This window comes from Oncorhynchus mykiss, chromosome 18 (genome assembly GCF_013265735.2).
Source record: "Oncorhynchus mykiss isolate Arlee chromosome 18, USDA_OmykA_1.1, whole genome shotgun sequence".
In the NCBI taxonomy this organism is placed as follows: Eukaryota; Metazoa; Chordata; class Actinopteri; order Salmoniformes; family Salmonidae; genus Oncorhynchus; species Oncorhynchus mykiss.
Genome location: NC_048582.1, coordinates 65,928,782 through 65,951,763, shown reverse-complemented (window position 1 = coordinate 65,951,763; position 22,982 = coordinate 65,928,782). Strand labels below are relative to the sequence as shown.

Below are 22,982 nucleotides of genomic sequence, written 5' to 3'. Positions count from 1 at the left end.
CAACCAGTCCAGTAAGCTGAACAGTGTGATGGCCAACCAGTCCAGTGAGCTGAACGGTGTGTGATGGCCAACCAGTCCAGTGAGCTGAACAGTGTGTAATGGTCAACCAGTCCAGTGAGCTGAACAGTGTGATGGCCAACCAGTCCAGTAAGCTGAACAGTGTGATGGCCAACCAGTCCAGTGAGCTGAACGGTGTGATGGCCAACCAGTCCAGTGAGCTGAACGGTGTGTGTTGGCCAACCAGTCCAGTGAGCTGAACAGTGTGTAATGGTCAACCAGTCCAGTGAGCTGAACAGTGTGTAATGGTCAACCAGTCCAGTGAGCTGAACAGTGTGATGGCCAACCAGTCCAGTAAGCTGAACAGTGTGATGGCCAACCAGTCCAGTGAGCTGAACAGTATGTGATGGCCAACCAGTCCAGTGAGCTGAACAGTGTGTGATGGCCAACCAGTCCAGTGAGCTGAACAGTGTGATGGCCAACCAGTCCAGTGAGCTGAACAGTGTGATGGTCAACCAGACTTGAGGAGCTTGTTAATCTATTCTCCTGAACTGAGGACTAGAGGAGCTTGTTAATCTATTCTCCTGAACTGAGGACTAGAGGAGCTTGTTTATCTATTCTCCTGAACTGACTAGGGGAGCTTGTTTATCTATTCTCCTGAACTGAGGACTAGAGGAGCTTGTTTATCTATTCTCCTGAACTGACTAGAGGAGCTTGTTTATCTATTCTCCTGAACTGACTAGAGGAGCTTGTTTATCTATTCTCCTGAACTGACTAGAGGAGCTTGTTAATCTATTATCCTGAACTGAGGACTTGAGGAGCTTGTTAATCTATTCTCCTGAACTGAGGACTTGAGGAGCTTGTTTATCTATTCTCCTGAACTGCATCTGAACTGTGAATTTCAGGACTTGCTCTGTCAGCTTTTGACTCTAAGCTCAATGTTGCCACCCACTGGTCTCTATAGCACAGTGCAGTAAACTGTTGTTATTCTGTCTTGTTCATGGCCTCAGCTGTTACTTTTCAAGGACCGAAATACTTTTCTAGTCCCCTAATCATCATTTTCCTAATCGTTAATCACAACCTTTTTACTTACATTGATGTAATTTTAGCAGACGCTCTTATCCAGAGAGACTTACAGGAGCTCAAGGGCACAGACAGATCTTTCTTCTACTCGGCTCGGAGATTCCAACCAACGGCCTTTCAGGTACTAGCTCAACGCTCTTAACTGCTAGGCTACCTACCTGCGTTACTGTAATAATTATTGCTCCTCCAACTGTTGACGTTCCTGCTGAGGTGGGGTTGGTGGGTTGCAGGTCTCAGGGAGAGGAGGATATCAGGTTCGTTCTGCTGGGTCATCAGACCTCCCTGCCCTTATTAAGACACTCGGCGTGCTACAGTGAGTCCTGACTCCTCAAGAGTTTTATTAGTTTGACAGTTGAACTGTTGTTATTTTATCTTTATTTAACCGGTAGTCATTGAGGAATGTCTTTGAGGTCAGGAGACTTTTTTCTCTATGGAGATAATAAAAAGCCATATTAAAACTAAAAGCTGAATGTGGTTGGTTGGCATGGTAGCTGTTTCATGATTGACAGCTGGCCGTCTTCCCAGTCACGTCATCTCCGGTTGAGCAACATCCCCGTCAGGTCAAGCGCGAGGCTGTCACGGAGACCGAGAGAAGACATGGTGTCATGATAAAGAAGACCCAGGAGGACACCCAGGAGGACACCCAGGAGGACACCCAGGAGGACACCCGGGAGGAGAACCAGGAGGACACCCAGGAGGAGGTCCAGGAGGAGAACCAGGAAGGAGGAAGAGGAAACGAGTGTTTTGTGCTGATGAGGCACACTTCCTTAGAGTGGTGTGGAAGAGGGTGGAGCTGAAGCCACCGACCAGGAGAGTAAGATGTGTGGTGGACTGAACCAAACTACAGTGGGTAGAGGTGGGATGATGATTGTTTTTTGTTGTTGGACAAGCGTGTCTATTTGACAGCACCAGGTACTGAATGGTTTGGCCACGTTTTGTTTGCCACAGCTCCTCCTTCTAAAGGGTGTCCAAAATTCAGGTAATTTTTTTAACATTCCGGAAAAAAATTTAACATTCCGGTAATTTTTTCAAAATTCCTGTAATTTTTTTCAAAATTCCGGGTTATTTTTTCAAAATTCTCAGGTTTTCCAGAAATCCTGGTTGGATGTTTCCCGGAATCAGGGGGGAATAAGCAGGAAATCCGGGAATCTTTCCAGCCGGGATTTCTGGAAAACCTGTGAATTTTGTAAAGGTTCTTGAATTTTGCTAAACATAACCCTACTGTAGCGTAACCAACCTCGGCATCATCAGCATGCTCTGTGTCTGTTCCAACCTCCACCACTCACCAATGGTTTATGCTGCTGGACCACGATCCGCCTGCATCACTCATACCACCACCCCCAGGTAGCTATGGGAAGAGCAACTTACTGACCCATTGCTTACTCGCCCAGGAAATGGCCTTGCGGTTGTCTCAAGCTTGACAAGCTGCTCGACATGTCTGCTGGGATATTATGTGGCTTTGCTTTGGATCCCGAGAAACCCCAAGCACATACAGGAAGTCCTTTTTGAAGGAGAGCCCTCCACCCTGCGCTTACTCACCCAGGAACTGACCTTGTTTTTCAAGAGACAACGCCTGACTTAACAACTCGACATGCCTGCTGGGATATGTGGCTTTGCTTTGGTTCCTGAGGACAATGTTACATTATTAGCTATGGCAGCCGCTGAGCCTGTGTGTGAGCTAAATAAAAATCATTATGACTTCCTGTGGGACCCCGTCAGTCCCAAGACACCCACTGTTCCGGGAGGTAAATGGCAGGAGACTTAAAATAACTCTACGACGCAACAGCAGAAGAAGAACGGTCCTAAAGTCAGAATCGTCTTAACTTTCACAAGTGGGAACTTCTTATTGAGAGGATAGCATAGCATTTTCCCCCTACGCTTCTCTTATAATAACCACAGCTTCATATTGTCTGCGTCTTCCTCTGGCCTCGTGGTGTTCTGCCCTCGTTGTGTTCTGGCCTCATTGTGTTCTGGCCTCTTTGTGTTCTGGCCTCTTTGTGTTCTGGCCTCTTTGTGTTCTGGCCTCTTTGTGTTCTGGCCTCTTTGTGTTGTGGTCTCGTTGTGTTGTGGTCTCGTTGTGTTGTGGACTCGTTGTGTTCTGGACTCGTTGTGTTCTGGCCTCGTTGTGTTCTGGCCTCGTTGTGTTCTGGCCTCGTTGTGTTCTGGCCTCGTTGTGTTCTGGCCTCGTTGTGTTCTGGCTTCGTTGTGTTCTGGCCTCGTTGTGTTCTGGCCTCGTTGTGTTCTGGCCTCGTTGTGTTCTGGCCTCGTTGTGTTCTGGCCTCGTTGTGTTCTGGCCTCGTTGTGTTCTGGCCTCGTTGTGTTCTGGCCTCGTTGTGTTCTGGCCTCGTTGTGTTCTGGCCTCGTTGTGTTGTGGTCTCGTTGTGTTCTGGCCTCGTTGTGTTCTGGCCTCGTTGTGTTCTGGCCTCGTTGTGTTCTGGTCTCGTTGTGTTGTGGTCTCGTTGTGTTGTGGTCTCGTTGTGTTCTGGCCTCGTTGTGTTCTGGCCTCGTTGTGTTGTGGCCTCGTTGTGTTCTGACCTCGTTGTGTTCTGGCCTCGTTGTGTTCTGGCCTCGTTGTGTTGTGGTCTCGTTGTGTTCTGGCCTCGTTGTGTTCTGGCCTCGTTGTGTTGTGGCCTCGTTGTGTTGTGGCCTCGTTGTGTTCTGACCTCGTTGTGTTCTGGCCTCGTTGTGTTCTGGCCTCGTTGTGTTCTGGCCTCGTTGTGTTCTGGCCTCGTTGTGTTCTGGCCTCGTTGTGTTCTGGCCTCGTTGTGTTGTGGCCTCGTTGTGTTCTGGCCTCGTTGTGTTCTGGCCTCGTTGTGTTCTGGCCTCGTTGTGTTCTGGCCTCGTTGTGTTCTGGTCTCGTTGTGTTCTGACCTCGTTGTGTTCTGGCCTCGTTGTGTTGTGGCCTCGTTGTGTTGTGGCCTCGTTGTGTTCTGGCCTCGTTGTGTTGTGGCCTCGTTGTGTTCTGGCCTCGTTGTGTTCTGGCCTCGTTGTGTTCTGGCCTCGTTGTGTTGTGGTCTCGTTGTGTTCTGGCCTCGTTGTGTTGTGGCCTCGTTGTGTTGTGGCCTCGTTGTGTTGTGGCCTCGTTGTGTTCTGACCTCGTTGTGTTCTGGCCTCGTTGTGTTCTGGCCTCGTTGTGTTCTGGCCTCGTTGTGTTCTGGCCTCGTTGTGTTCTGGCCTCGTTGTGTTGTGGTCTCGTTGTGTTGTGGCCTCGTTGTGTTCTGGCCTCGTTGTGTTCTGGCCTCGTTGTGTTCTGGCCTCGTTGTGTTCTGGCCTCGTTGTGTTCTGGCCTCGTTGTGTTCTGGCCTCGTTGTGTTCTGGTCTCGTTGTGTTCTGGTCTCGTTGTGTTCTGACCTCGTTGTGTTGTGGCCTCGTTGTGTTGTGGCCTCGTTGTGTTCTGGCCTCGTTGTGTTCTGGCCTCGTTGTGTTCTGGCCTCGTTGTGTTCTCACTTGGCTTTGCAGCAGCTTTTACAAAGAAGATTTCTACCTCTATAGACGTATCACACTTTGTGTGGTCACATGACACCAGTCTCAGGCCACGTAGGATTCTGTCTCTGACTCACTCTCTTCAGTGCCAGTGATGTTTGACTGGTTTGAGTTGTTTGGATCGTTCACCTCCTACTCCCAAGGGCCTGTTCCATTTGTCACGTCGTCCATCCTTACAGGTACTCGCTCTAGTCTATGTCGTTTCGCTGCGCCCTAGTGGTCGCTCGAGGAACTGCCTTCAATAAGGTGCGAGTGTGTGTGCGAGTATGCCATTGTGTTGAGTATGTCATTATGTTGAGAATGTCATTATGTTGAGTGTCATTATGTTGAGTGTCATTATGTTGAGAATGTCATTATGTTGAGTGTCATTATGTTGAGAATGTCATTATGTTGTGTTGAGAATGTCATTATGTTGAGTGTCATTATGTTGAGTGTCATTATGTTGAGTATGTCATTATGTTGAGAATGTCATTATGTTGAGTGTCATTATGTTGAGTGTCATTATGTTGAGGATATCATTATGTTGAGGATATCATTATGTTGAGGATGTCATTATGTTGAGGATGTCATTATGTTGAGTGTGAGTATGCCGAGTGTGAGTATGCCGAGTGTGAGTATGCCGAGTGTGAGTATGTAATTATGTTGAGTGTGAGTATGCCGAGTGTGAGTATGCCGAGTGTGAGTATGCCGAGTGTGAGTATGCCGAGTGTGAGTATGCCGAGTGTGAGTATGTCATTATGTTGAGTGTGAGTATGCCGAGTGCGAGTATGCCGAGTGCGAGTATGCCGAGTGCGAGTATGCCGAGTGTGAGTATGCCGAGTGTGAGTATGTCATTATGTTGAGTGTGAGTATGCCGAGTGCGAGTATGCCGAGTGCGAGTATGCCGAGTGCGAGTATGCCGAGTGCGAGTATGCCGAGTGCGAGTATGCCGAGTGCGAGTATGCCGAGTGTGAGTATGCCGAGTGTGAGTATGCCGAGTGTGAGTATGCCGAGTGTGAGTATGCCGAGTGCGAGTATGCCGAGTGCGAGTATGCCGAGTGCGAGTATGCCGAGTGTGAGTATGTCATTATGTTGAGTGTGAGTATGCCGAGTGCGAGTATGCCGAGTGTGAGTATGCCGAGTGCGAGTATGCCGAGTGTGAGTATGCCGAGTGTGAGTATGCCGAGTGCGAGTATGCCGAGTGCGAGTATGCCGAGTGCGAGTATGCCGAGTGTGAGTATGCCGAGTGTGAGTATGCCGAGTGTGAGTATGCCGAGTGTGAGTATGCCGAGTGCGAGTATGCCGAGTGTGAGTATGCCGAGTGTGAGTATGCCGAGTGTGAGTATGCCGAGTGCGAGTATGCCGAGTGTGAGTATGCCGAGTGTGAGTATGCAGGAAACCTGATGTCGACATACTGCAGTTTCTTTATGGTTCCTCTTTCTCTTTGCTGTGATTTATTTGAACCATTTCTCCCTTCTCCTCTCGTTTTCTCTTCCCTTCTTTTCCCTCTGCTTCTCTCCTCCCCCTCTTCTCCTCCTCCCTCCTCTCCTCTCGTCCCCCTACAGCCATGGTGTCCACTCCAGACAAGAGCACCCGTCCAGTCAGTGCTCCCATTATGTCCCCCGTCTCTCCAGGGGATGCCGCCCCGCCCACTGTGACCTCTGCCCTGCCCCGCAGTGAGCGGCGAGAAGCATCCACCGCCCCGGGCCGCCAGTCACGCTCAGCAGAGAGGAAGACCAAGGAAGAGGCCAAGGTGAAGAGCAAGGTGACAGAGGTCTCCAAGACACAGAGCTCCAGACCACAGTCCACCCCAGAGTTCAAGGTATTTCACTCACACATTACGCTCACAGAATCAGGCCAGGACACACTGCAACTCTCTTGAGATGTAAGAGGATATTGCCTCACTGCATGATACACCATTTCTATCAGCGGTACTACAGAACACATTGTACAGTATTTCATTGGAGACTGACTGAACCAGGTTGATTACACGAGGACGACACTACATGAGCGTAACAAAATGGCTAGCAAAATGTTTTAAATGCCAGACAACAGTTCACATGTACATGTGTAGGTTTTATACAGTATCACTATTTAATAACAGGTTTATACAGTATCACTATTTAATAACAGAGGTTTATACAGTATCACTATTTAATAACAGAGGTTTATACAGTATCACTATTTAATAACAGAGGTTTATACAGTATCACTATTTAATAACATAGGTTTATACAGTATCACTATTTAATAACATAGGTTTATACAGTATCACTATTTAATAACAGAGGTTTATACAGTATCACTATTTAATAACAGAGGTTTATACAGTATCACTATTTAATAACAGAGGTTTATATTTATATATATTATATAGCTTTATTCATGGGAAGCATATCCATAGGCATCATTTGGGTATACCTATAGCCCGTGCTCCAGTAAGAGCGTAGCAACGCCGCCCTGTTGGCAGACCACTGTAGTGCGTGAGCTCTGAGCTGTCTGTGTGATATGCCACCACTGCAGAGGGAGGGAGCCAGGAGGAGTAGGCATCATGCCCCTGCAGTCACCACCACCACCAATGGGACAGAGAGAGAGAGAAAGAGCCAGGTTTGTGGCCTTATCGACGCCTAGCTAGCACAGCATGAGACGCACGTATTACCGTGTGTCTGACCGAAATATATGTGTTATAGTACCACTAGACACGTATTACTGTCTGTCTGACTGAAATATATGTGTTATAGTACCACTAGACACGTATTACTGTCTGTCTGACTGAAATATATGTGTTATAGTACCACTAGACACGTATTACTGTCTGTCTGACTGAAATATGTGTTATAGTACCACTAGACACGTATACAGTGCCTTGCGAAAGTATTCGGCCCCCTTGAACTTTGCGACCTTTTGCCATATTTCAGGCTTCAAACATAAAGATATAAAACTGTATTTTTTTGTGAAGAATCAACAACAAGTGGGACACAATCATGAAGTGGAACAACATTTATTGGATATTTCAAACTTTTTTAACTAATCAAAAACTGAAAAATTGGGCGTGCAAAATTATTCAGCCCCCATAAGTTAATACTTTGTAGCGCCACCTTTTGCTGCGATTACAGCTGTAAGTCGCTTGGGGTATGTCTCTATCAGTTTTGCACATCGAGAGACTGAATTTTTTTCCCATTCCTCCTTGCAAAACAGCTCGAGCTCAGTGAGGTTGGATGGAGAGCATTTGTGAACTGTAGTTTTCAGTTCTTTCCACAGATTCTCGATTGGATTCAGGTCTGGACTTTGACTTGGCCATTCTAACACCTGGATATGTTTATTTTTGAACCATTCCATTGTAGATTTTGCTTTATGTTTTGGATCATTGTCCTGTTGGAAGACAAATAAAGGTCCCAGTCTCAGGTCTTTTGCAGACTCCATCAGGTTTTCTTCCAGAATGGTCCTGTATTTGGCTCCATCCATCTTCCCATCAATTTTAACCATCTTCCCTGTCCCTGCTGAAGAAAAGCAGGCCCAAACCATGATGCTGCCACCACCATGTTTGACAGTGGGGATGGTGTGTTCAGCTGTGTTGCTTTTACGCCAAACATAACGTTTTGCATTGTTGCCAAAAAGTTCAATTTTGGTTTCATCTGACCAGAGCACCTTCTTCCACATGTTTGGTGTGTCTCCCAGGTGGCTTGTGGCAAACTTTAAACAACACTTTTTATGGATATCTTTAAGAAATGGCTTTCTTCTTGCCACTCTTCCATAAAGGCCAGATTTGTGCAATATACGACTGATTGTTGTCCTATGGACAGAGTCTCCCACCTCAGCTGTAGATCTCTGTCTGCAGTTCATCCAGAGTGATCATGGGCCTCTTGGCTGCATCTCTGATCAGTCTTCTCCTTGTATGAGCTGAAAGTTTAGAGGGACGGCCAGGTCTTGGTAGATTTGCAGTGGTCTGATACTCCTTCCATTTCAATATTATCGCTTGCACAGTGCTCCTTGGGATGTTTAAAGCTTGGGAAATCTTTTTGTATCCAAATCCGGCTTTAAACTTCTTCACAACAGTATCTCGGACCTGCCTGTGTGTTCCTTGTTCTTCATGATGCTCTCTGCGCTTTTAACGGACCTCTGAGACTATCACAGTGCAGGTGCATTTATACGGAGACTTGATTACACACAGGTGGAGTGTATTTATCATCATTAGCCATTTAGGTCAACATTGGATCATTCAGAGATCCTCACTGAACTTCTGGAGAGAGTTTGCTGCACTGAAAGTAAAGGGGCTGAATAATTTTGCACGCCCAATTTTTCAGTTTTTGATTTGTTAAAAAAGTTTGAAATATCCAATAAATGTCGTTCCACTTCATGATTGTGTCCCACTTGTTGTTGATTCTTCACAAAAAAATACAGTTTTATATCTTTGTTTGAAGCCTGAAATGTGGCAAAAGGTTGCAAAGTTCAAGGGGGCCGAATACTTTCGCAAGGCACTGTATTACTGTCTGTCTGACTGAAATATGTGTTATAGTACCACTAGACACGTATTACTGTCTGACTGACTGAAATATACGTGTTATAGTACCACTAGACACGTATTACTGTCTGACTGACTGAAATATATGTGTTATAGTACCACTAGACACGTATTACTGTCTGTCTGACTGAAATATATGTGTTATAGTACCACTAGACACGTATTACTGTCTGTCTGACTGAAATATACGTGTTATAGTACCACTAGACATGTATTACTGTCTGTCTGACTATAATATACGTGTTATAGTACCACTAGACACGTATTACCGTGTGTCTGACTGAAATATATGTGTTATAGTACCACTAGACACGTATTACCGTGTGTCTGACTGAAATATATGTGTTATAGTACCACTAGACACGTATTACTGTCTGTCTGACTGAAATATATGTGTTATAGTACCACTAGACACGTATTACTGTCTGTCTGACTGAAATATATGTGTTATAGTACCACTAGACACGTATTACTGTCTGTCTGACTGAAATATATGTGTTATAGTACCACTAGACACGTATTACTGTCTGTCATACTGAAATATATGTGTTATAGTACCACTAGACACGTATTACTGTCTGTCTGACTGAAATATATGTGTTATAGTACCACTAGACACGTATTACTGTCTGTCTGACTGAAATATATGTGTTATAGTACCACTAGACACGTATTACTGTCTGTCTGACTGAAATATACGTGTTATAGTACCACTAGACACGTATTACTGTCTCTCTGACTGAAATATGTGTTATAGTACCACTAGACACGTATTACTGTCTGTCATACTGAAATATATGTGTTATAGTACCACTAGACACGTATTACTGTCTGTCTGACTGAAATATATGTGTTATAGTACCACTAGACACGTATTACTGTCTGTCTGACTGAAATATATGTGTTATAGTACCACTAGACACGTATTACTGTCTGTCTGACTGAAATATATGTGTTATAGTACCACTAGACACGTATTACTGTCTGTCTGACTGAAATATATGTGTTATAGTACCACTAGACACGTATTACTGTCTGTCTGACTATAATATACGTGTTATAGTACCACTAGACACGTATTACTGTCTGTCTGACTATAATATACGTGTTATAGTACCACTAGACAAGTATTACTGTCTGTCTGACTGAAATATGTGTTATAGTACCACTAGACACGTATTACTGTCTGTCTGACTATAATATACGTGTTATAGTACCACTAGACACGTATTACTGTCTGTCTGACTATAATATACGTGTTATAGTACCACTAGACACGTATTACTGTCTGTCTGACTGAAATATACGTGTTATAGTACCACTAGACACGTATTACTGTCTGTCTGACTATAATATACGTGTTATAGTACCACTAGACAAGTATTACTGTCTGTCTGACTGAAATATACGTGTTACAGTACCACTAGACAAGTATTACTGTCTGTCTGACTGAAATATACGTGTTATAGTACCACTAGACACGTATTACTGTCTGTCTGACCGAAATATACGTGTTACAGTACCATAGTGTCTGTATATATAGTGTCTTACTATAATATTGTATTATAGTGTATTATAGTGTCTGACTATAATATACGTGTTATAGTACCACTAGACACGTATTACTGTCTGTCTGACTGAAATATACGTGTTACAGTACCATAGTGTCTGTATATATAGTGTCTTACTATAATATTGTATTATAGTGTATTATAGTGTCTGACTATAATATATGTGTTATAGTACCACTAGACACGTATTACTGTCTGTCTGACTATAATATACGTGTTATAGTACCACTAGACACGTATTACTGTCTGTCTGACTATAATATACGTGTTATAGTACCACTAGACACGTATTACTGTCTGTCTGACTATAATATACGTGTTACAGTACCATAGTGTCTGTATATATAGTGTCTTACTATAATATTGTATTATAGTGTATTATAGTGTCTGACTATAATAATTCAACATTGATACATGGGGCTTTAGGTTATTACACCAGATGCATGTTTTACAAAATGTATCAGACTAAAATATTGATATGAAGATGGGTCTGTAATGTTACTGTATGTGCCTCTCTCTTCCCTCCTCTGGGGTATCGGCAGCATTCGCCCCGAGACAGAACCGGCACGGAGACGGTGCGCGTGAAGAAGGTTAGATATCTGTCTACAGTTAGGCTCTTCTGTACTAAATGGCTTCTTATGTAGTACACTTGTTTTGATCAGAGAACCCTTTTGGCCCTGGTCAAAAGTAGTGCACTATGTAGGGAATAGGGTGCCATTTGGGACGCAGACTGAGTGATTCACATCCTCAGTGATTCACATCCTCAGTGATTCACATCCTCATCATCGCATCACTCGTCGCCTTTCAGTTGATTTTTCACCATTTCGTTTGAAATAATTTCTAATACAAAAAAAAAATATGTTTTTGGCTGTTTGTTTCTCTGTCCTCCAGCCTTGTATATCTACTGTAACAGGACAGCTATACAAGAGAACACTGTTTGGCTGTGGAGTTCCCTTCTTAACAATTTCATGTGTTCACAATGATCAGAGACTTATTTTCTTCTCTATTTTACACCATTTGTTTTGAAACCAACAAACGGAGGCTACTTATCCAACAGTACCAGCCTTGCCGTTACCTCCCACAGAGGAAATACATAAAGCTCTCCTCTTGTGGACATAATTCTTCACCAAGTAGAACTAGAGCGATAAACCAAATGAATGAGGTGCCTGTAAGTGAAAGAACCTGGATTGACTATGCCTGTGTAACAGTATAACTTTAGACCGTCCCCTCGCCCATACCCGGGCGCGAACCCTCTGCACACATCAACAACAGTCACCCACGAAGCATCGTTACCCATCGCTCCACAAAAGCCGCGGGGGAACAACTACTTCAAGGTCTCAGAGGAAGTGAATTCACCGATTGAAACGCTATTTAGCGCATACCACCACTAACTAGCTAGCAGTTTCACATCCGTTACACCCTTTTGACCTCCTTTTTCCGCAGCAACCAGTGATCCGGGTCACGGCACCAATGTAACAGAACAACTACTTCAAGGTCTCAGAGCAAGTGACGTCACCGATTGCAACGCTATTTAGCGTGCACCGTTTCACATCCGTTACACTTGTGCTCTAGACAGTATAATGAGGAAGGCCTTCATGTTACGGTTTTCTTCCGGTGAAGGAGAGGAGGACCAAAATGCAGCGTGGTTATTATGATACATGTTTAATAAAAGATAAACACGAACAATACAAAACAATAAACGTAACGTGAAAACCTAAACAGCCTTATCTGGCGCAAACAAACACTGAGACAGGAACAATCACCCACGAAACACTCAAAGAATATGGCTGCCTAAATATGGTTCCCAATCAGAGACAACAATAAACACCTGCCTCTGATTGAGAACCATTCCAGGCAGCCATAGACTATACTAGATAACCCCACTATACCACAATCCCAACACCTACAAAAACCCCAAGACAAAACACACCACATAATAAACCCATGTCACACCCTGGCCTGACCAAAATAATAAAGAAAACACAAAATACTAAGACCAGGGCGTGACAGAACCCCCCCCCCAAGGTGCGGACTCCCGGCCGCACACCTAAACCCATAGGGGAGGGTCCGGGTGGGCTCCTGTCCACGGTGGCGGTTCCGGCGGGACGTGGACCCCCCTCCAACAAAGTCTAAGTCCACTTGCATCGTGTCCTTAGATATGCGACCCTCGCCGCCAACCTAGGCCTAGTAACCCTAACCAAGGGCCCCACTGGACTGAGGGGCAGCTCGGGACTGAGAGACAGCTCGGGACTGAGGGGTAGCGTAGCTCGGGACTGAGGGGTAGCGTAGCTCGGGACTGAGGGGTAGCGTAGCTCGGGACTGAGGGGTAGCTCGGGACTGAGGGGTAGCTCGGGACTGAGGGGTAGCTCGGGACTGAGGGGTAGCTCGGGACTGAGGGGTAGCTCGGGACTGAGGGGTAGCTCGGGACTGAGGGGTAGCTCGGTACTGAGGGGTAGCTCGGTACTGAGAGGAAGCTCAGTACAGAGAGGAAGCTCAGGCAGGTTAATGGCACTGGCAGACCCTGGCTTACTGGTGGTTCTGGCAGATCCTGGCTGACTGGCGGATCCTGGCTGAATGGCGGATCCTGGCTGAATGGCGGCTCTGGCTGCTCCATGCTAACTGGCGGCTCTGGCTGCTCCGTGCTGACTGGCGGCTCTGGCTGCTCCTTGCAGACGGGCGGCTCTGGCGGCTCCTTGCAGACTGGCGGCACTGGCGGCTCCATGCTGACTGGCGGCTCTGGCTGCTCCTTGCAGACTGGCGGCTCTGGCGGCTCCTTGCAGACTGGCGGCACTGGCGGCTCCTTGCAGACTGGCAGCTCCTTGCAGACTGGCAGCTCCTTGCAGACTGGCAGCTCCTTGCAGACTGGCAGCTCCTTGCAGACTGGCAGCTCTGGCTGCTCCTTGCAGACTGGCAGCTCTGGCTGCTCCTTGCAGACTGGCAGCTCTGGCAGCGCTGAACAGGCGGGAGACTCCTGCAGCGCTGAAGAGGAGGAAGGCTCTGACAGCGCTGGACAGGCGGGAGACTCCGGCAGCGCTGGAGAGGAGGAAGGCTCTGGCAGCGCTGGACAGGCGAAGCGCACTGAAGGCCTGGTGCGTGGTGCTGGCACTGGTGGTACTGGGCCGAGGACACGCACAGGAAGCCTGGTGCGGGGAGCTGCCACCGGAGGGCTGGTGCGTGGAGGTGGTACTGGATAGACCGGAACGTGCAGGCGCACTGGAGCTCTTGAGCACCGAGCCTGCCCAACCTTACCTGGTTGAATACTCCCGGTCGCCCTGCCAGTGCGGCGAGGTGGAATAGCCCGCACTGGGCTATGCAGGCGAACTGGGGACACCGTGCGCAAGGCTGGTGCCATGTAAGCCGGCCCAAGGAGACGCACTGGAGACCAGATGCGTAGAGCCGGCTTCATGACACTTGGCTCGATGCCCACTCTAGCCCGGCCGATACGAGGGAGCTGGTATGTACCGCACTGGGCTATGCACCCGCACTGGAGACACCGTGCGCACCACAGCATAACACGGTGCCTGCCTGGTCTCTCTAGCCCCCCGGTAAGCACAGGAAGTTGGCGCAGGTCTCCTACCTGGCGTCGCCATACTCCCTGTGTGTCCCCCCCAAGACATTTTTGGGGCTGACTCTCGGGTTTCCTTGCCAACCGTGTTCCCTCGTATCGCCGGCTCCTCTCTCCGGCTGCCTCTGCTCTCCTAAGTGCCTCCACCTGTTCCCATGGGAGGCGATCTCTTCCAGCCAGTATTTCCTCCCAAGTGTAACAACCCTTGCCGTCCAAAACGTCTTCCCATGTCTATTCCTCCTTTCGCTGCTCCTGCTGCCGCTGCCTGTCACCACGCCGCTTGGTCCTGTTGTGTTGGGTGATTCTGTTACGGTTTTCTTCCGGTGAAGGAGAGGAGGACCAAAATGCAGCGTGGTTATTATGATACATGTTTAATAAAAGATAAACACGAACAATACAAAACAATAAACGTAACGTGAAAACCTAAACAGCCTTATCTGGCGCAAACAAACACTGAGACAGGAACAATCACCCACGAAACACTCAAAGAATATGGCTGCCTAAATATGGTTCCCAATCAGAGACAACGATAAACACCTGCCTCTGATTGAAAACCAATCCAGGCAGCCATAGACTATTCTAGACAACCCCACTATACCACAATCCCAACACCTACAAAAACCCCAAGACAAAACACACCACATAATAAACCCATGTCACACCCTGGCCTGACCAAAATAATAAAGAAAACACAAAATACTAAGACCAGGGCGTGACACCTCAGCTGCACTTGTCTGCCGCCTCAGGAAGAATCACTCACAAAAAAAGTCAGTGAATGGTGCTTTAGGTAATGCAGAAAAACACTGATAATGCACAATGATAATGCATTTCTTACTGTTAAACAGCCCCGGGTATGTATGTATGTATATGGTGGATTTATGTGTCAACATTTGGTTCCACTCACAGTTAGTCCTTAAATCAAGAAACCCACCAGATTTTTGGTAACTTATGGTGTTCACAGTCTCCACTGAACCTCTGCACCCACCCTGCACTCCGCTTCACCACACTTCCCATAGTATCATCTGGTCCCTCGCCACTTCTCCCACCATCAGGGATGAATGCACACATACCGGATGTAATCGCTTGCAAGTCAAACAGTAAAAGTACAGAATAAAATTTTAAAATATATATAATAAATTAAGGATTTCAATTCCACATCTTCCTGAGACCGACTTTGTTCTCTTTTTTTGTTTTCTTCGTTTTTCACAGAAAAGAGCTAAGAAACTTGAGGGTCAAACTATTTATATCAGGCATAGCAATATAATGTTGGAGGTTTGTATCACACTCTAGAATATGTTCTATTTGTTCTTTGACTGTCTGTTTGCAGCATGCTCTCTCTCTCTCTCTGTCTCTGTCTCTGTCTCTGTCTCTCTCTCTCTCTCTCTCTCTCTCTCTCTCTCTCTCTCTCTCTCTGCATGGGAGTAGTGTTTTCACTTGCCCCTTTTTTCTGTTTTTCTTTTTGTCTCGACTCCTCTCCTCTCTTCTATTCTCTCTTTCATTTCTACACCCACCCTGTTTTCAGCTGAACCCTAATGGCTTGGCATGCACTCTTTTCCTGTTTCCTTCTAATGCAAGTACTCACTTTACATTGATGCTGTGTTTCATCCCGACATTTTTCATTGGGTTTCTTGTCCACATCTGTTTTGGTATATGATTGGGAGTGTTTTCTCTATCGCTGTCGTAGTCCAGTATTATTATTATTTAAAAGCAATAGGCATCGGGTTTGAAAGAGGTGCACCAGTTTGACCTTTGAGACTGAAGAAAAGACATCTAAAAATAATGTTAGTGGACACCGTATACCCAGCATGCCCTTTGATTTCAGCCTGCTTGTCAAACTTATGTTTTGTTGTGGCACTTTTTTAGTCGATAATGACTTTTGGATGCTTTTTCCAAACGGTATTGTCGTCGACAATAGTCGTCAACTGTAGGATTGTTGTAACGACCAAAAGTATCTTCCTAAAGGAGGAAAGTGTTTCCTATAGGAATGATGTTGCTTGAATTAAGGCCATTCTTGTACCACTTCTCCAGCCTGCGTTGGTGACAGAGGCCAATTTCCAGAAACATGAACACAGCTTTGATAAACTTTCCCAGTCATATATTTTCATCTCAGTGATGTGATTAACAGGTTAATGATGCCAACCTCTGTTGTCTTTCTCATGGTGAGACCTGGAACTAACATAAGCTTCACTGTACTGGACACTCTTAGAAAAGAAAGGTGTTCCCTAGAACGTAAAACGGATTCTTTCGGCTGTCCCCATAGGAAAAGCCTTTGAATAACTCGTTTTGGTTACATGCAGAACCCTTTTGGTTCCATGCAGAACCCTTTTGGTTCCAGGTAGAACTCTTTTGGTTCCAGGTAGAACTCTTTTGGTTCCAGGTAGAACTCTTTTGGTTCCATGCAGAACCCTTTTGGTTCCAGGTAGAACTCTTTTGGTTCCATGCAGAACCCTTTTGGTTCCATGCAGAACCCTTTTGGTTCCAGGTAGAACTCTTTTGGTTCCAGGTAGAACTCTTTTGGTTCCAGGTAGAACTCTTTTGGTTCCATGCAGAACCCTTTTGGTTCCAGGTAGAACTCTTTTGGTTCCATGCAGAACCCTTTTGGTTCCATGCAGAACCCTTTTGGTTCCAGGTAGAACTCTTTTGGTTACAGGTAGAACTCTTTTAGTTCCAGGTAGAACTCTTTTGGTTCCATGCAGAACCCTTTTGGTTCCAGGTAGAACCCTTTTAGTTCCATGCAGAACCCTTTTGGTTCCAGGTAGAACCCTTTTGGTTCCATGCAGAACCCTTTTGGTTCCATGCAGAACCCTTTTGGTTCCAGGTAGAACCCTTTTGGTTCCAGGTAGAACCCTTTTGGTTCCATGCAGAACCCTTTTCGGTTCCATGTAGAACCCTCTGTGGAGGTTTCTTCCTTGAACCAAAAAATGTTCAATGTCACATGCACAAGTACAGTGAAGTACAGGGTTCTCCTATGGACACCGCTGAAGAACCCTTTTGGAACCCTTTTTTCTAAGAGTGTACTGTACCCCTCTCAGGGAGCGTCCCAATGGGCACCCTATTCCTTACATAGTTCACGACTTTTAACCAGAGACCTGAGGGCCCTGGTCAAGAGAAGCACACTATGTAGGGATGCTGTTCCTCACTCATGGTGCTGTTCCTGTATCTAACCATAGCCATGTGACTCTCTCTGACCCTCACCTCTGTTGACTTTTGATCTTGGCTGTGTCCCATAATGGCACCCTATTCCCTACACAGTACACGACTTTCGACCCATAGGCCTCTGGTCAAAAGTAGTGCACTATATATAGAATAGGGTGCCATTTGGGACAAACACGTGTCTTTGACGTGCTGGTTCTAATTCTGCATCTTTGATTCATCGTAATAATAATTGTCGGCTGGCTCAGGACTAAGTATCCTCAGGCATATTGCTGGGAGAGCCTGTGTGTGTGTGTGTGTGTGTGTGTGTGTGTGCATCTTCTGTGATTGTGTGAACTCCCAGGTTGTGTGCATAAGAGGCCTCTTACTCACACTCATCCCTTCCTTACATTAGCATACCATACTACCATGATCACATGGTCACCTAGCATACCATTCTACCACCAGTGAAATGGTCACATGGTCACCTAGCATATACCATTCTACCACCAGTGAAATAGTCACATGGTCACCTAGCATACCATACTACCACCAGTGAAATGGTCACATGGTCACCTAGCATACCATTCTACCACCAGTGAAATGGTCACATGGTCAGCTAGCATACCATTCTACCACCAGTGAAATGGTCACATGGTCAGCTAGCATACCATTCTACCACCAGTGAAATGGTCACATGGTCAGCTAGCATACCATTCTACCACCAGTGAAATGGTCACATGGTCACCTAGCATACCATTCTACCACCAGTGAAATGGTCACATGGTCACCTAGCATACCATACTACCACCAGTGAAATGGTCACATGGTCACCTAGCATACCATACTACCACCAGTGAAATGGTCACATGGTCAGCTACGGTTAAATGGTAAATCCCGCTCTCTCTCCATTTGGCACAGACGGCTCTATACTGTACTATACACATACTGTAGATGTACTGTGATGTACTATAGATGTACTGTAGATGTACTGTAGATGTACTGTAGATGTACTATAGATGTACTGTAAATGTACTATAGATGTACTGTGATGTACTATAGATGTACTGTGATGTACTATAGATGTACTGTAGATGTACTGTAGATGTACTATAGATGTTCTGTGATGTACTATAGATGTACTATAGATGTACTATAGATGTACTGTAAATGTACTGTAGATGTACTATAGATGTACTGTAGATGTACTGTAAATGTACTGTAAATGTACTGTAGATGTACTGTAGATGTACTGTAGATATACTATAGATGTACTGTACACATACTGTACATGTACTATAGATGTACTGTAGATGTACTGTAGATGTACTATATATGTTCTGTGATGTACTATAGATGTACTGTAGATGTACTATATATGTACTGTAGATGTACTATAGATGTACTATAGATGTACTGTGATGTACTCTAGATGTACTGTAGATGTACTATAGATGTACTATAGATGTACTGTAGATGTACTGTAGATATACTATAGATGTACTGTACACATACTGTACATGTACTATAGATGTACTGTAGATGTACTGTAGATGTACTATATATGTTCTGTGATGTACTATAGATGTACTGTAGATGTACTATATATGTACTGTAGATGTACTATAGATGTACTATAGATGTACTGTGATGTACTCTAGATGTACTGTAGATGTACTATAGATGTACTATAGATGTACTGTAGATGTACTGTAGATATACTATAGATGTACTGTACACATACTGTACATGTACTATAGATGTACTGTAGATGTACTGTAGATGTACTGTAGATGTACTATATATGTTCTGTGATGTACTATAGATGTACTGTAGATGTACTATAGATGTACTGTAGATGTACTATAGATGTACTATAGATGTACTGTGATGTACTCTAGATGTACTGTAGATGTATTATAGATGTACTGTAGATGTACTGTAGATGTACTGTACACATACTGTAGATGTACTATAGATGTACTGTAGATGTACTGTAGATGTACTGTAGATGTGCTGTAGATGTTCTGTGATGTACTGTAGATGTACTGTAGATGTACTGTAGATGTACTGTAGATGTACTATAGATGTACTGTGATGTACTGTAGATGTACTGTAGATGTACTATAGATGTACTATAGATGTACTGTAGATGTACTGTAGATGTACTGTGATGTACTGTAGATGTACTGTAGATGTACTATAGATGTACTATAGATGTACTATACACTTATGGTATTATATTCCCTGACAAAGGGATTGTATTCCATTGCAGCCCAGACTATAATCCCACTCTGTTTTGGGATTGTGGAAAACCGGGTAACAGTAGGATCTCTGTAGCGCTAGCTGCCAAAACCAACAGCTGTCAGTTATGAAGAGCAGGGGTTTAGTTAGACAGATCAAAGATTTAGGCTTCAGGTACCATGTGACCATTTCATTAGGTAGCAGAGATCCACACAGATGCTCTGTTGGGAAGCAAGACACTTCAATGTTCTCCCCATAGTTTAACTCTGAGCTCCCCTCTAATCTCTTCTGCGTCCCAAATGGCATGCTATTCCCTATATAGTGCACTTCTTTAGACCCGGGCCTATGTACCCTGGTCTAAAGTAGTGTTCTACATAAGGAACAGGGTGCCATTTGGGACGACGTTTCTGTTCAGAACAGACGTGGTTTCTGTTCAGAACAGACGTGGTTTCTGAATAGTCATTAGCCAGGAGACTCTAGTCTAGTGGGTTGTATATTATCTCTGTGATCACGATCCCCAGCATGTGGTAGATTGGTAATGGACGATTGCATCAAAATAACAATGACTCCTCCTGCACCATGAATATGGAAAGGCACGGATACTGGACAGAGACCTGTTGTTTGTCTATAGGATATCATGTGGTCTGGATGGACTAAGACCTGTTAGAGCCTGTTGTTGTCATGTTGTTGTCCTGTTGTTTGTCCTCTTTGAGAGGGGCAGGCCTGTTCCAACTTCCAACTGCATTTAGTTTGATATGATAAGCAAATCATCAATCACGTTGCATTCTGTTGAACTTGTACATTTGTCATTTCCCCCAAATAATGACATACCTCCCTTCCAATCTGGGGGCTTTGCCCTTCCTTGCTGTCTCTTTCTGCCTTCTCCTTAAACTATCCCCCGTTTCTACTTTATCTATCATGCCCTTCCCCTCTGCCCCCTGTCTCTACTTTATATATCATGCCCTTCCCCTCTGCCCTCTGTCTCTACTTATCTATCATGCCCTTCCCCTCTGCCCTCTGTCTCTACTTATCTATCATGTCCTTCCCCTCTGCCCCCTGTCTCTACTTATCTATCATGCCCTTCCCCTCTGCCCCCTGTCTCTACTTATCTATCATGCCCTTCCCCTCTGCCCCCCGTCTCTACTTTATATATCATGCCCTTCCCCTCTGCCCCCTGTCGCTACTTTATCTATCATGCCCTTCCCCTCTGCCCCCTGTCTCTAATTATCTATCATGCCCTTCCCCTCTGCCCCCTGTCTCTACTTCATATATCATGCCCTTCCCCTCTGCCCCCTGTCTCTACTTATCTATCATGCCCTTCCCCTATGCCCCATGTCTCTACTTTATATATCATGCCCTTCCCCTCTGTCTCTACTTATATATCATGCCCTTCCCCTCTGCCCCCTGTCTCTACTTATCTATCATGCCCTTCCCCTCTGCCCCCTGTCTCTACTTATCTATCATGCCCTTCCCCTCTGCCCCCTGTCTCTACTTTATATATCATGCCCTTCCCCTCTGCCCTCTGTCTCTACTTATCTATCATGCCCTTCCCCTCTGCCCTCTGTCTCTACTTATCTATCATGCCCTTCCCCTCTGCCCCCTATCTCTACTTATCTATCATGCCCTTCCCCTCTGCCCCCTGTCTCTACTTATCTATCATGCCCTTCCCCTCTGCCCCCTGTCTCTACTTCATATATCATGCCCTTCCCCTCTGCCCCGTCTCTACTTATCTATCATGCCCTTCCCCTATGCCCCATGTCTCTACTTTATATATCATGCCCTTCCCCTCTGTCTCTACTTATCTATCATGCCCTTCCCCTCTGCCCCCTGTCTCTACTTATCTATCATGCCCTTCCCCTCTGCCCCTTGTCTCTACTTATCTATCATGCCCTTCCCCTCTGCCCCCTGTCTCTACTTTATATATCATGCCCTTCCCCTCTGCCCCCTGTCTCTACTTACCTATCATGCCCTTCCCCTCTGCCCCCTGTCTCTACTTTATCTATCATGCCCTTCCCCTCTGCCCCCTGTCTCTACTTATCTATCATGCCCTTCCCCTATGCCCCCTGTCTCTACTTTATATATCATGCCCTTCCCCTCTGCCCTCTGTCTTTACTTATCTATCATGCCCTTCCCCTCTGCCCCCTATCTCTACTTATCTATCATGCCCTTCCCCTCTGCCCCCTGTCTCTACTTATCTATCATGCCCTTCCCCTCTGCCCCCTGTCTCTACTTTATATATCATGCCCTTCCCCTCTGCCCCCTGTCTCTACTTACCTATCATGCCCTTCCCGTCTGCCCCCTGTCTCTACTTTATATATCACGCCCTTCCCCTCTGTCTCTACTTATCTATCATGCCCTTCCCCTCTGCTCTGTTTCTTTCTCTCTCTCCATATTCTTTCTATATCTCACTTTCTATTTGCCTCTGGTCCTCTTCTCCTCCATATTTCTCTCCCCCATTCCCCCCTCTCCACCTCTCTCTCTTTCTACCCCATCCCCCTCTCTCTCCACCTCCACCCTCTCCCTCCACCTCTCCCGCTCTGCCCTCTTTCTCTCTACACCCCTCTCTCTCTCTCTCTCTCTACCCCTCCCCTTTCTATCTCTCTCCACCTGTCTCCCCATCTCTCTCTACCCTCCCTCTCTCCACCCCTCCCCTCTCTCTCCCTCTACCCCTCCCCTCTCTCTCTCTCTCTTTCCACCCCTTTCCCTCTTCACAGGACCTGGATAAGACCCATACAGAGATCATGCGTCACCATACCAGTATCAGTGAGCTGAAGAGAAGCTTCATGGAGTCTGTTCCGGAGCCGCGGCAGAGCGAGTGGGACAAACGCCTGTCCACCCACTCACCCTTCCGCACGGCCAGCATCAACGGACAGCTGCAGTCAGGCACTGACGGGGTGAGTCAACACCAACAGAACAGAAATGCATAGAACGGCCCCTCCCCATTCAAGTCAGTGATGTCATAATGGGTGAACTGGTGTGTGTGTGTATGTGTGTATCCATGAGTTGACCAGTAAAATTGCCAGGGTTACGGGGCTCTAAGCCCCTTCTAGAGATTCTATTTCTATGGAGTCAACAGAACAACCAGTCTTGGTACAGTCGGAGACAGCCATAACAGGACATGTTACTCAGAGACACAGACAGGCTTTTATCCACTTTAATCCAACTCATAGCATCACCAGGACAGAGACAGCCATAACAGGACATGTTACTCAGAGACACAGACAGGCTCACTCATAGCATCACCAGGACAGAGACAGACATAACAGGACATGTTACTCAGAGACACAGACAGGCTCACTCATAGCATCACCAGGACAGAGACAGCCATAACAGGACATGTTACTCAGAGACACAGACAGGCTCACTCATAGCATCACCAGGACAGAGACAGACATAACAGGACATG

General features: G+C 45.9%; 1 protein-coding gene across 11 annotated transcripts in view; it reads left to right on the top strand.

Annotated features, from left to right (window-relative positions):
* Positions 1 to 22,982, top strand: part of epb41a (erythrocyte membrane protein band 4.1a) — a 144,488-nt gene that overhangs the window by 87,708 nt on the left and 33,798 nt on the right. For 7 of the 11 annotated variants that reach the window (XM_036953525.1, XM_036953527.1, XM_036953535.1 and 4 more), the window contains 5 exons: positions 6,108 to 6,364; positions 7,066 to 7,149; positions 11,178 to 11,225; positions 15,410 to 15,472; positions 22,291 to 22,470. In XM_036953525.1, coding sequence (XP_036809420.1) covers positions 6,108 to 6,364; positions 7,066 to 7,149; positions 11,178 to 11,225; positions 15,410 to 15,472; positions 22,291 to 22,470 — 632 coding nt within the window. The remainder of the gene's footprint in view (positions 1 to 6,107; positions 6,365 to 7,065; positions 7,150 to 11,177; positions 11,226 to 15,409; positions 15,473 to 22,290; positions 22,471 to 22,982) is intronic. The other 4 variants (XM_036953529.1, XM_036953532.1, XM_036953531.1 and 1 more) reach the window with 4 other exon arrangements.